Source organism: Fringilla coelebs (genome assembly GCF_963513975.1).
Source record: "Fringilla coelebs genome assembly, chromosome: 4".
NCBI lineage: Eukaryota > Metazoa > Chordata > Aves > Passeriformes > Fringillidae > Fringilla > Fringilla coelebs.
The window spans coordinates 54981658-54994779 of NC_140032.1; the positions used below are offsets into that span (position 1 = coordinate 54981658).

Below are 13122 nucleotides of genomic sequence, written 5' to 3' on the forward strand. Positions count from 1 at the left end.
GTTTAGCAGAAGCTCCCGAAAGCAAGAGCTTATCTCTGGGAAAGCCTCCAGCAGCACAGTGCAACCAGCAGCTGTCACTGTAAGCAATGCCCAGGAACGGGAGTGAGAGAGGCAGGGATGCTCCTAGGTGGGAGGAAAGTAAAAACACAGGAGAAGCAGCTATTAAAATCTCTGCAGCTTCCTAAAAAATGGCCTTTGTCCACCAGGAGAACTGCTGATCAGAATGGCTCAGCTGGCCTTTTAAAATGCAGCCCGGATCTCACTTTGGAGATAGCAAGCGCGGCTTATCACCAGGGGTTCTTGAAGCGATAGCAGCTCATATCCTGTGCACACGTGGGATTTAAGATCCTGCAGCCCTTGGGTGCCTTCCTGGGCAAGGCAGTCGGGCGTCGGAAGGCGAGCGGCGCGGGAAGCGGTTCCCAGCTACATGAGAGCAGCTTTGAAATGTTCAAGTTCCTCTGCCCACTACCCACATTACTCAGCTGTCAAAGGGAAGGCCTCAGATTTATGATGTGAAAATTACATTTTAACGAGGTGTCATATGTGTTTAAAGTCCTTATTCATCACCACACTGCCACATCTTTTACCCAAGACACAAATGCACTTAATTAGCATACTATAAGGACAGCCTGTTCACCTTATCTGCATTGAGAAACTGCGTCAGGAAGAAAAAAACCAAAACAACCCAAACACTCTGACTGAATAAAATACTTGCAATCACACCTCAAGAGAGCATCCCACAATACTTGACAAAATGTAGAAGAAAAAAGTTTGACAGGCACCCTCTGGGGATCCTAAAATTTCACAGATATCCATGTAATTTCTGTATCACATTTGACTACCAGAATGGCTGTCCACACTGTTAATATGAAACGTGCAGAAGCCACTTAAGCACATTTAGGCTTTATTAGAACTCCTACAGATCATATCAGCACCTTCCTTATGTACTGGGCATATTTATTTATTAACTTCACATGTCCATGGAACAGCCCATATGGCAATGCTTGGGTGTCCTGGACAATATTTAAAATATCTTCTCGAAAATAGAACATCCGTGTGTCCTATGTCACTGGGAATGGCTGCTGGGACATCCAAGGCCAAAATATGCACAAAGGGATCTTCAATTTGGTTCAAGTTCTTCCCTGGACTTCTCTAACGTGGGGCATGCTCCAGTCCCCACCTAAGCACCCAAATGCTCAGCCAGCATATCCTGAGCCCTGGCAAGAGCTGCCAGCACTGGGGTACCTCATGAATTTAAAAGGCAGCACTTGTGGGGTCTGTGCTGCCTGGGAACCCCTGGCTGGTGTCCAGGCAGGAGCTGTGCCTGCTCAGGGAGGAGCTGGGGCACAGAAGCAGGAGATGTGTGCTTGCATGCAGCACAGCACTGGGAAGCAGGATGGGAGCACTTCACCTTTTTGGAGAGGAAGGTTTGTGGATATTTTCTTGAATTTATTTGCACAGAACGTATCGTGAGTGATGATTAAAACGGGTAACTCTGGTGAATATCACCTGTTTGGGTTGCAGAAAATTTTCATCCTGTCACTACAGCCTTCTGTTTCCCTCTCTGCATGTGTCTAATAGGACACACACAAAAAAAAAACCAACCCGAATACTGTTCTGGGTTTAACTTCTTGAAGAATGAGAAGAGATGCAGAGCTATCCTTACTAACACTTCAAATTCACAAACTCAATAGAAGCTGCAAAGAAATAATCCAAAACCTCAGGAGCATTTATGAAGAAGCATCCTCCAAAAAGCTCATTTTAAGGCCAAACAGCTCAAAGAAAATACACTTCAAAGGCTTTTGGTATCTACGAGTTCACTTCTTGAGGGCAGACATTAATGATAGGTTTCTTGGGACTTGCAGGCATTGAGGACTGTTTGCTTTCAAAACCACTTTTGGGATAAATGAAAACAACCCCAGACAAAAGGGGAAGAAGAAAAAAGAGCGGGGTAAAACCTTAAAATGCAGCTTTTCTCATTTCTGAGAAAAATGAATAGTTGGGTTTAATTCCATCAAGAGCCTTGAATTGCTTCAAGATCAGCACAACTCAGCTTTTAGCACTTCAGAATATTTTGTTTTCTCCAGTAACTTCAACTGCTGCAGAAGTTGAACACAGAAACTCCAGGATTTGACATTCACTCACTCCAAGGAGTAAAAGCCCACTTTTTTTAAACAGTAGGTGAGAGCAGCTCTGCAACAGTGAAGAGCTCAAGTATGTTCCAAACCTACAGGCACAGATCTTTAATTAAAAATCACAGAAAATGCTAAGACACTGTGAACAGCAAGAGGATGCGAGCCCCGCCTTTCCTATAAATGAAGCAACTCCTGCCAACTCCCAGTTTCAGAACAGTTTGGGAAAAGACTGAAAATGCTTGATTCTAGGTGAACTGCAGTCCCCAAAACCTGTATTTTATTTCAGATATTCCTGAAATGTATGATGCAAGTGATTTCCAATAGGCTACTGGCTATTTAAGCAGTTAAGTATTTCACTTTTCTTGTTATGATCAATTTTTGGTTTTAAGAGCTCTTCTAAAACTTCACCCTTAATTGTTTTTTAACAACCCATATGTTCAACGCATCAATTTTACAATCCTTCTTTTATTTTCTAATTAAGCTGATACTGTTTACAAATTTTGCTACTCAAATTGTAACACCACAGAAAATGCCTGCATTGAGCATGGCTCTAATACAAAGAAGCACTGGTGATTTTTGAAGAGACACACATACCCACAGTCCTCTCCATTAAAAAAAAATCTCAAAAAAACCAAATAAAAATATCCTGGTTCTTCACTGCTTTCCCAGGGTTGTATCAACTACAGTTCTTGCTCTCTGGTGGAGGAGCTGGATTTACACCAACCAGATATTCAGTGTTACAGGTAAAGCAATGCAGAATGAAATTTGGTGCTGACTCAAAAATGGGTTGCACTGAACTTGGAAGAGAAAGCACCATGCAGACTTGGGTCTCCTTGCCCCTCTCTACAAAAAAGCCTGATGACAAGCAACTATTGGTTCACATGTTCAACTCAAAATCAGTGCTTCTGTCTCACTGATTCATCAAAAATTGTTCCCACTAATCAGGCTGTGTGGGTAATGGAGCAGTAAACTCCCTTAGTGAAGTTTTTTATTCTTCTCTTTGAAATGTCTTGGCCCATTCAAGTTTTTTCATTGAAAAATTCAGTTTTTGTCAGAGCAGACCTCTCAAAAGTCCTCTAAACTTGTAAAATAGTGAGGTAATGGGATCCTTATGCAGTTTTGCCAAAAAGGAAATCCCAATAATTCTCAGAGAAGAAAACCGCAGGTAAAATTCAGCCTTTTATCCATATTACAAAGCTTTGTAAAAAATTTGCACACAGGGAATGCCAGGGAAGGCTCACCAGAGTCCCCAACACCAGGTTAACTCTCTCATGCCCACCATTCATAGCTAAGAACTGCTTCAGCTTCCTGAGGCACTGGGGGATTTTAAATTCTCATCCAAACCAGAGTGAGGGGCTTCAAACCAAAGCGACACAAAGATAAACCAAATCCTCAAGACCTCACACACTTTAAGCCCCCTGCAAGGTTTTCACCTACTCTCCCAATCACCATCTTACACTGCGAAAAAAAGGGAGAACAATTTCCTTTTTTCCCTATTTTCGGTTTTTCACTGATTAAAGCGCCTTTTTTTTTTGTATTAATGATGCTATTACTGACAATGGTCACCACATGAAAAAGGACCAGCAAAGAGTCCTTTATAATACCTGGAAATAATTCACTAAAAAGGAGAGAAACTCTGTGAAATGGAAGGGATGCAATTGATTTCCACTCCTTGGGAATAACCAACAGCTCACAAATTGCTCTGCTTCACTCTACCACCCAGAAAGTACATGCTTGTCATTAAGTCAGGAGAAGGAGAATTATTACTTTATTTTTTACTCATCTGAGATCTTGCAGAGGTCAACGTCATTGAAAATATCTCTACTCCTGAACAGTCACTCAGTTCTTGTTCATCTGCTTCTTCAAGATTTTCTTCTCCCCTTCATTACATTTTTGTAAAAAAATCACAATTTTACTGCCAGCTTACTACTTTTATTCCAGCCCTCTCCAAATTTTCATACCCACAATTTCTTTCAGCATCTCTTGATCCATTTTCATTTTATATGGGTAACATGCTGCACACAGGAAAAGAAAATCTCATCAACAGAAACCTTTTCATTTCTCTTTTGTAATCTAAAGCCCTGAATCTACGCACCAACTTTCAAGTTTCTTACTTACATAAGGAAATGTTTCAGAAAAAGCCATATTATGGGTTGAATACTTACTTTACTGTCCAAATCATATTAATTCTGCCTTTTTTCTTACTTTTTTTAGCCTTTCAAAGTACACAGTCCACCCCAAGAACTACCTGATACTATGACTACATCACTACAGTAACAACCACTTAAAACCATTGAGCAAATCCTGTTTGGAAACTCTGGCAAATCATACAAGCTTGACCACAGTTCAGGCTAAGTCTTCTTATTAGTAAAGTGCCAACTTTATTAATGCAAAATGATGATGGAGTTCCCTTATATATAAGGGAATATACCTAAACTAACTACCAGCTCATTTCTAACAGGAAAAAAGGTGGAGAAGCTTGGAAACCTCTGGGGGGGCCTGATGATTCTCTAAGATAAAGTACAGTAAGTCACAGTAAGTCATAAAATGCTTTAAAAAAGAAAGAGAAACTTTACAGAAAATAAAGCAAGAATTTAGAGGATTTTGTTGATTCTCCTCCTGACTCTAGACACACACTTGTGGGTGCATGCTCACATATTCAATTAGTCTCAGCTTCTCTAAAAAGACAAAACTCCCCCAGCTTAATGAAACAAAGTAATTTAAACTGGCAGGCAGTTTTCCTCCAGCTGTTTGCAACAACAACATCTTCTATGCTTTGTTTTGTCAAAATTCCTGCAGAAGGGAAAATGATCTGATCATGTACAAAAGAAATTCGATTCAGAAGAAAAGACTGCTACCCCTGTGAACAAAAGCATGGGCATTTGGAAACTGTTTCAGGCTACTTATGTGTAGATACTTCTTCATTCGTTTCATTTCAACTAAGACCAAAAAAAAAAAAACCTGCACATATTAATGTCTTAATAACCATTATATGTCTGTGGTGGGGCTTTATGCGCAGAAACTCAGCCAGATCAGTAAGACAGGAGTGTGCTTCAATTTTACACAAAAATAAATATTAAAAAAAAAAACAAAACAGAAAGATTTTTGGTTTGGTATTAAACCCCTTACCTGCTCTGCTGTCCAGTGGGCCAAAATCCAAGGAGTATTTTACAACGTGATAGTTGTTCCATACATACAGGAGGTTGTCCCGGGGATTATAATCCACAGCAGCAATGTACTGGTAGGAGTTTGGAAAGGGCACATCCACCATGCTATCCTTGCTTTGGTCAGTGTTATATATGTAGTCTATTTTATTCCCTGTGGCTTCATTGTCATCGTCCTCGTACACGGACTTCACCACGTATAAAATCCCACAGATCATGAAGGCATTAGAAGCTGACCTCTTGTCATAGGCAGTATCCCATGTCCCTTCGATCCTTAACGTGTAAGGGTTCAACTGGCTAATGACTATTTTGCCATTATTCTGTTCTGTTGCATAGATTACCCAGAGCCCGTTCTCGTCCACGGCCAGGTCGATGTCGGACTTGCCTCCCCAGCGGTAGGGAGAGGTGTCGTGGTAGTTGGCGTTGGCGATGATCGCCTCCCCGCTCTTTATCCTGGTCCGCAGGTCGAACTTGACGATGTTCCTGGTCCTCTCCTTGTTGAAGAACAAAGCCCCGTCGTACACCACGAACCCCGTGCCGTCCACCCGGTGCGGGAGCTTGTAGGTGGTGGTCGGCCTGCCGGCGATGAAGTCGTCCTTGGAGGAGTATTCCGTCAGTGTGTCTGTCCGGTACGGCGTCCAGGGCATGTAGTAGATCTTGTCAGAGGCCTGCAGAGGGTCCTTGCACCAGGCGCCCGACTGGTGGTCAGACTCGAATAAGTGTTCGCTCTGGTAAACTCCTTTCAGCAGTCCCGGGCAAAGAAAAACTGTCGCAGGGGAAAAGAATTTGAAAGAAAAACAAAAGTTAATGACAGTTCAGGGGTGGCTGGCCCAAGCATCTCAACAGCTTCTAGTCCCGGAGCAGAGGACACTCGTGATGAGAGGAAACCCAAGAGCAATGCCTTGTAGCTGGAGACTATCCTTCCTGCCCACCATACCTCTGGAACAAAATCTGCTCCATCAAACTGGGCTTCCCCCCCACCCCAGCTTTTTCTATCAGCTGTGGCTCGTTTTCTTATTGCTTTTCAAATCTATTTTTACAGGTATACTTACTTGGACCACTCGCTTTTGTAAACTCTGAAATGAATATGTGCCCCCAATGGATTTCTGGGTTTGTGTTTCCAAATTATATTCTGCAGTGAATCTGTACCTACTAGGTGAAGGGCTAAACTCCGAGGGAATTGATCCACATATTTATTTGAACAGCCCACAGAAGAGTGGCCTAGAAATGGAAATAAGAGAAAGAAATTCCCATCCTTACAGCCCAAGTGATATTAAATATTTAAAGGATACCAATAGCAAAGCAGAGGTGAATCCCTTAGCAACTCAGAGGAGCATTTAAAGCAAAGGGAGTGTGGGGGGGGGGACACCCATCTGGAGTATAACTAGGAATGAAACTTTCCAAGCTGCTACAGGACACATGAAACATGCAGTCCACACAATTAAAAACGAATGACATATGGATGCTGAAAGGAAAAGACAAGGAAGAAAGGAAGAAAGGGAAGAAGGAAGGAAAAGAATAAAGTTTGCTGGAGAGGAACCCAATGTCTAGATTTTAATCAGTTAAAAATGTCCTGTTAAATATAGTAGTAATTCAAACTTAAAAACATATACCTTCTATTGTTACATGAGAGGAGCACAGAGGAGCAGTTTGACTAACTGGGATGCTTTGCTGCTCAGACTTCGGGGGGGGCTCTCAGGGGCCAGGGCACACCCAAGACCTGGGAAGAGGCTCAGCCACTGCCCGGCTGACCTCGGCCCCGCAGGAACGCCACCAGCCAGGGGCCAGCCGGCTGGATGGGGCGGCAAGAGGAGGGATGCTGCGGAGCAAACCTGGCCCTCGCCATGCCCATCAGCACCCTCCTGGCCTGGAGGCGCTGCACACCCTTCGGGGGGAGAATATTGGTTGGTTATTTGGAACGCTGATCTCCGCAGGGTGACCGTGACGATGGGATGGGCGGCAGGGAGGCATGAAGAAGTATCCCACCGCGCGCTTCCGGCAGCACGGGGCTGGCAAGATGGGATCCCACATTCACACTTCCTGCTCGGAGCATAACTGATTATTTTTTGTAAATGCAGAAATTGGTAATGTTGTCTGGAGAGCAAGACAGGAGGAAAATCAGATTTAATAACCAGTATAAAATTATATAGATCCATTGGAGTCTAAGTAACCACGCAGAGTTGCTGAAAAAGGGGTGCCATTTCCAAGAGGCTTTTATGCCATAATTAGATATACTTATGCACATACATATGTATGCACACCTTCCAAAATCTTTGGGGCAGGAAAATGAGTTATCTAAGCCTTTGAATATAAATTTAATGGGGAAAAAAAAAAGGTGGCACTGGTTAAAAACTTTTCAGCAAACGTGAGTTATCTGGTGAAGTTGAGCAGCAGAGATACTAAATAAACTTTAACAAAAAGGTAGTGAGAATTAATGACAAAGTATTTCAACTAAAACGTTAAACTGTTAAATAACTTAGCCTATACATAAGTAATATATATATATAATTTGAAAGGTATTTAATTACCTTTTTGTTCCACTTCTATTGTAGAGAGAGAGGTAAAGAGAGAAAGGAGAAAAGAGAATAGATTAATGGTACTGTATTGGCCAGGTACTTTTCTTTACCTCTTTCATAAGAAAAGGAAGATTTATTAATTTACTTTGGTATGTGAACATTTATATATAGATATATATATAAACCTTTCCTCTGATATATACACTGGATAATATGCAGACAAGCTGAACAAAATACAGATAAATTTTAACTTGAGAAAAATCTGGCAGAAGAAAAAAAAGCCCAGCATTTGGGATGCAATGAGCCCCCTGGACTCTACCTTTTCAGCAGCAACCTTGGACTAGTTTCATAGAGCAAAATGAAATATCCATTAAGTGAAATATGACTGATACAGCTTTATGTATAGAATAAAAATTCCAGGGAGAAACTTTATATAATATACATCTTCATACGTATTGCCCAAATCCTGTAAAACAGAGATCCCTACCTAAAATAGGAGAATATTAACTTATGACGTGGAAAAAAAAAACAATTTAGGAGAGTCAAATGAAGCATGTCCGTGGATGCTCGTAGAGTCCTGTCCTTTGTCTTGGAGAAACACACTTTAGTAAGAGTTGGAAAAAAGCACTGGAAACATTGTAGCATTTATAAATAAGATCCCAAAGATTCACAGTGTTAACGAGACAAAAATATGTAAGCACTATTTTCAAAGCCCAACCCCAGAACTTGCTGGATATTTTAGTGCAAATTATTCACCGTGCATCATAATGCTGCTGAAGAGACTGTGTCCCTTTGGACAAAGCCCTTTTCAGGTGGAATAAATAAATCAAGTGCACTTACTAAGTCCTGAATACTCAGTACTAGTTTCTATACCTAACAACCTCCTGCAAGAAGTTTTGGGGGTCCTCATCCAAAACCTCCTCCTGCAGTTGTGGCACAGGCCCTGACTTCTTCCAGCTCGGTGGGGACCCAGCAGCCTCCGCACCCCCAGCCCTGCGGTTTGCTGGTTCCATGGGGCCTCTTCCCTGAAGGTGTAAGAGAAGACAGGCCCCATGAAATAACAGAGGGAGAATTGAGAACTTGCCAGCAAACCAGGATGGCTTTGACAGCTGAGAGATCTCTGTTTGGAGAAGTGAGACGGGAATGCGAAGGTGGGCACGCATACTTTGGTTTTGTTGCCCAGAGTTCACTCTTGCCCCTACCAGGCTGAGACACCTGCCAAGTGTCCTCTGGTACTGGCATTGCAGAACTCTTTGCATTCAAAAGTCTCGTTCATTTGGATGGGAAATTGCAGGCTTGGAGGAAGAACAATTTCAGGGCAGGGCTGCAAATGCTCTGGCTAGACATGTGGATCTACACGTCCCTGTCCAGAGAGGCATACAGCTGGAGCCAACTGCAGCTCCCACAATGAGCGTTTCCAAACTCCAACAGCCTTTTTTACCTGGGCTTTGATTCAGGCTCTTTTCTACCTCATAACAGGTTAAGGTTAAAGGCAAATGTTTTCAACATGTGGCTGTCATGGCTCTAGGGACCAGAGACAATGCATTTGAGTGCAATCTGGTTCTGCAAGGGAAGGAGCCAGCAAGATTAAAAGGCTCCAGACACAGCAGTCGGAGAAACCCACACACCGCTTGTTCCCCCCATCCTGGGCTGTGGCTGATCACAGTTAAGTAAGGTATTCAGAAAAGCATTAAATGTCCCTGGCAAAAGCAAGAAGGCAACGTGACAGATCCCCAAATGTATGGCTTCACACTGATTCCCCTGGCTGATGGTATCCAGTACCTCTGGCAGCAGAGAAGGCAGTAATTTACATTTCCAAACGTGCAAAAGCTTTTGTAATGCATTCAAACAATAGCATGATATTGTAAGGCAGGGAGAGAGAAGCTTCTAGAGGAGATAATATATTTGTGACCAGCTGATCTGAGTGACCTGAAGCGTTGATTACCCTTATCCTGAATAGCTCATGTGTGTTATTAACACTCAGTGTCGTATCCAGCTCTCTTACAATTCCAAACACGGATGTGTTTGGGTGACCTTCTGAACAGTGCTTCCATTGTATGTGTCACAAACACCTATATTCCCTCTGCTAATTTAAGACTTAATGCTTTTGAATTTCAATAATTACTCAGCTTACATTGGGGTACCATATTCTTCAGGCAGGTTCCATGAGAAGCTTAGAGGATTTAGATCGTTGAACAATATTAAAAGAAAGGGTCTAATTAGAGTCTGATTATCCCTTCAGTTATACAACATACCACTGCAAAACTGTCGTCATAATTCTACTGGTAGAATTCTACTGGTAGAATTTTTTTTTTTAATTTTTCCCAGTTACAGACAATTTAACAACTCTGTAATGCCTGTACCAGTCTAGAGAATTTAAGTACTGATGACAGCACAGGGTGTACCTTACCTACACAGACCTACAGAAGAAAACCAGGCATACACAACTTTTATTCTTATTGTGAGGTCTTCCATTCCTGCTGTCACTGCATGGGTGGAGAACAACATCACCTTCATTCCCTACAGTGGCTGCCAGGGCCATTGACTTCAACAGTGTCAGGGGCCAAAAGGAAATCAAGGACCACTTGCTGTGTCTGAGGGGAGTTACTAACAAGATTTTCCTCATACACTGATTTTCTCATGATTCTTCAGATGGAAGGAAAACCGAGGACAACATACAATCATGAGCCACTACAGCCTGTCCCCAAGCAGACTCCTGCCACCCGCTCAAAGAAATCGCACAAAAGCATTAATTAACTGTTCTTAGCATTGCTGGGTTGAGGCACTGAAAACACACTCTGGCACAATTAACACTTGAACAACATTAACTGCTCATTTTCTTACCGCCACACTGAATTGCACTCAACTATTTAAGGCACAAGCACACAGTGGCAGAGACATAGAGAGCTGTCTCCCGGGCACTGCTTCAAACCCACACAACAGCAGCATAAAACTCCTGGAAAAAAATATGTGAGTAGGGAAATGTTAAAAGGCATTTGCAAAAGTACTGCAAAAATGTGTGCCCTGTACACTTTGCTAGTTTGTTTAATTTTTCTTTTTTCAAGGCAGATGTTTAATAGTGGCATAAGTGATATCCACTCCCTGCCCCTGTCCTTCACAGATCTGATTGATTTAATACACTCATACTAATAATTAATACACTCTGCTCTAAACACATAGTTAATGACAAAGAGAAGGACTAAAAAACGCAGGTTTTTGAGGCTGACCTTAGAAGCACAAGCTGCAGCTTCTCACATCCACAACTAACTTGACCACATGCATGGGCAGGTAAAGCTGAAAAGCAATTTATGTGTTTCTCCCTAACTCACAGCCCCATCTGTGGGTCCTAGGTTGAACAGGGATATGTTTGAGAAGCTGCAAATCTAACAAGGCACCCCAAAGCATGTCCATGTAGAGCCTGCTCACAGGAGAAAATGCTCTTCTTTTTTGAAGGCATGGTTGAGTCATGGAGTCACAGCAAAAAAAACAAAAAACAAAAAAAAAAAAAACCAAAAAAACCAAAAAAAAACAAAAAACAAAAAAAAACCAGACTATGCCCATTGAAAATTCAGGGCAGTAGCAGACCTGAAATAAATATACCTAAACCCAGGGAATGAAAATCACAGAATCACAAAATGGTTTTGGTTGGAAGGGACCTTGAAGATCATCCAGTTCCAATCACCCAGCAATGGGCAGGGACACATTCAGCTATGCCAGGTTGCTCCAAGCCTCATTAAAACATGAAAATACTAAAAAAAAAAAAAAAAAAAAAAGGCATTTCAAACCCACTCAACCCCCATATATGGTTTTCCAGAAGAAAAGCTAAGAGAGCTAGCTTGGCATTTATATGACATGCTCTGGCAACCTGAAGTTCAACATGCTGCAGAAGTACCCATCTTTTTCTTTTTCTTCTTTTTCTTCTCCCCACACATAATTAAAGTGACAAAAGAGACCACACAGCCAAGTCCAGCGCTCACCCTGTGCAGCACAGACACAAAACAAAGTACATGGCACCATTTCTCTCATCCACCCACTCCTTCTAGGAAAGCCTGGAGTCCCACTGCAGCGCAGGTAGGCAGCCACCAGACCCCAAATGCCTTGCTAATGGGAACACAGCCACATCCACTGCAGCAAGCTCCACCAGCAGAAAGTCAGATGATATTCTGCCTCTCTGCAGAGGAAACCACACAGCAGTACAACTGGAGGGCTCACTCCCTCCAGTGCAACTGTCCTCTCTAGAGGGGACACGATGACCAGCCTTCGTCCACAGCCTCCACACCAAGCTATCCCCAAGTCACAACTGAACTCCAGTCCTGTCAGTCCCAGTGAAACACTCATTTTCTGAGCTTTTAATGTGAATAGTTTGAACTTGCAACAGGGGAAAGCCTCTTGAGTCTTGGCTCAAGAGCAAGCACAAAGAAAGGAAGAATTAGGTTTTCTAAGACTATTTTACAAATACATTCGAATAATGCTATTTTTCCATTTTTTGCCACCAAGTCTTCCTTTACTTTGATTTTTTTTTCCCTCAACATGACGGGTTTTCTAGAACACATTTAAATGGAGAACAGACCCCATTAACATTACTGGAATTTTCAGTCCAAGAGCAACCTGACACTTGAATGTAAAGCACTCAGACTTTCATTCTCCAGCCAGAGGAATGAAGAAACTATTCTTATCAAATCTATCACCATGAATTATCTTCCCTGTGGCTGACAATTTCTCTTATGAAAGAACATTCAACCCCGAGCCTCTCCAATGGAGTTCTCCACCAGACAAAAATCATTCTACATGCTAAGCTTTAAAGTTTACTTAGGTCTAAACTATTGCAGTGGTGGGAGAAATTAGTTTGTAACATTATTTTAAGGTCTCAGTAAACAGAGTACTTCCTTCTTCTTGGCTGTATGTGACTATGTGTGCACATTAGACTCTCTCCTGTAAAGCCGGGGGAAAAAAAATGGATTTATTGCACAAGAGACATGCCTGCATTTTACAGCAAATGAAGAGTTAATCCTTTATTTAATAAAAGGGAGGAATAATCTCACTTTCTTAACTTCCAGATTACATTTTTCATATAATAACCAAGCACCAGTAAACAAAGGTGCTCTATGAGTACGCTGAGCTACAATGGCTTCATGTAACACATTCCCCAAATTATCACCTCCTAATTAATTCTGCTGTGAAGTACAGAGATTGGAAATGTCAATGATCCATGCTTTCATGAACCACAACCTAAATTAGATCCTTAAATATGGTATCTATAGATCTGCAGAAATCAAAGCTGTCGTTTCTCATAAGTGGATTTTTTTT

The 13122-nt window shown here is 42.0% G+C and overlaps 1 protein-coding gene across 13 annotated transcripts in view; it reads right to left on the minus strand.

The window, feature by feature from the left end:
• Positions 1-13122, minus strand: part of ADGRL3 (adhesion G protein-coupled receptor L3) — a gene marked incomplete at its 3' end in the record, with an annotated part of 313409 nt that overhangs the window by 165980 nt on the left and 134307 nt on the right. For 9 of the 13 annotated variants that reach the window (XM_084204551.1, XM_084204548.1, XM_084204541.1 and 6 more), the window contains 2 exons: positions 7828-7842; positions 5265-6065 (listed from right to left, as the gene is read on the minus strand). In XM_084204551.1, coding sequence (XP_084060677.1) covers positions 5265-6065; positions 7828-7842 — 816 coding nt within the window. The remainder of the gene's footprint in view (positions 1-5264; positions 6066-7827; positions 7843-13122) is intronic. The other 4 variants (XM_084204550.1, XM_084204553.1, XM_084204547.1 and 1 more) reach the window with 1 other exon arrangement.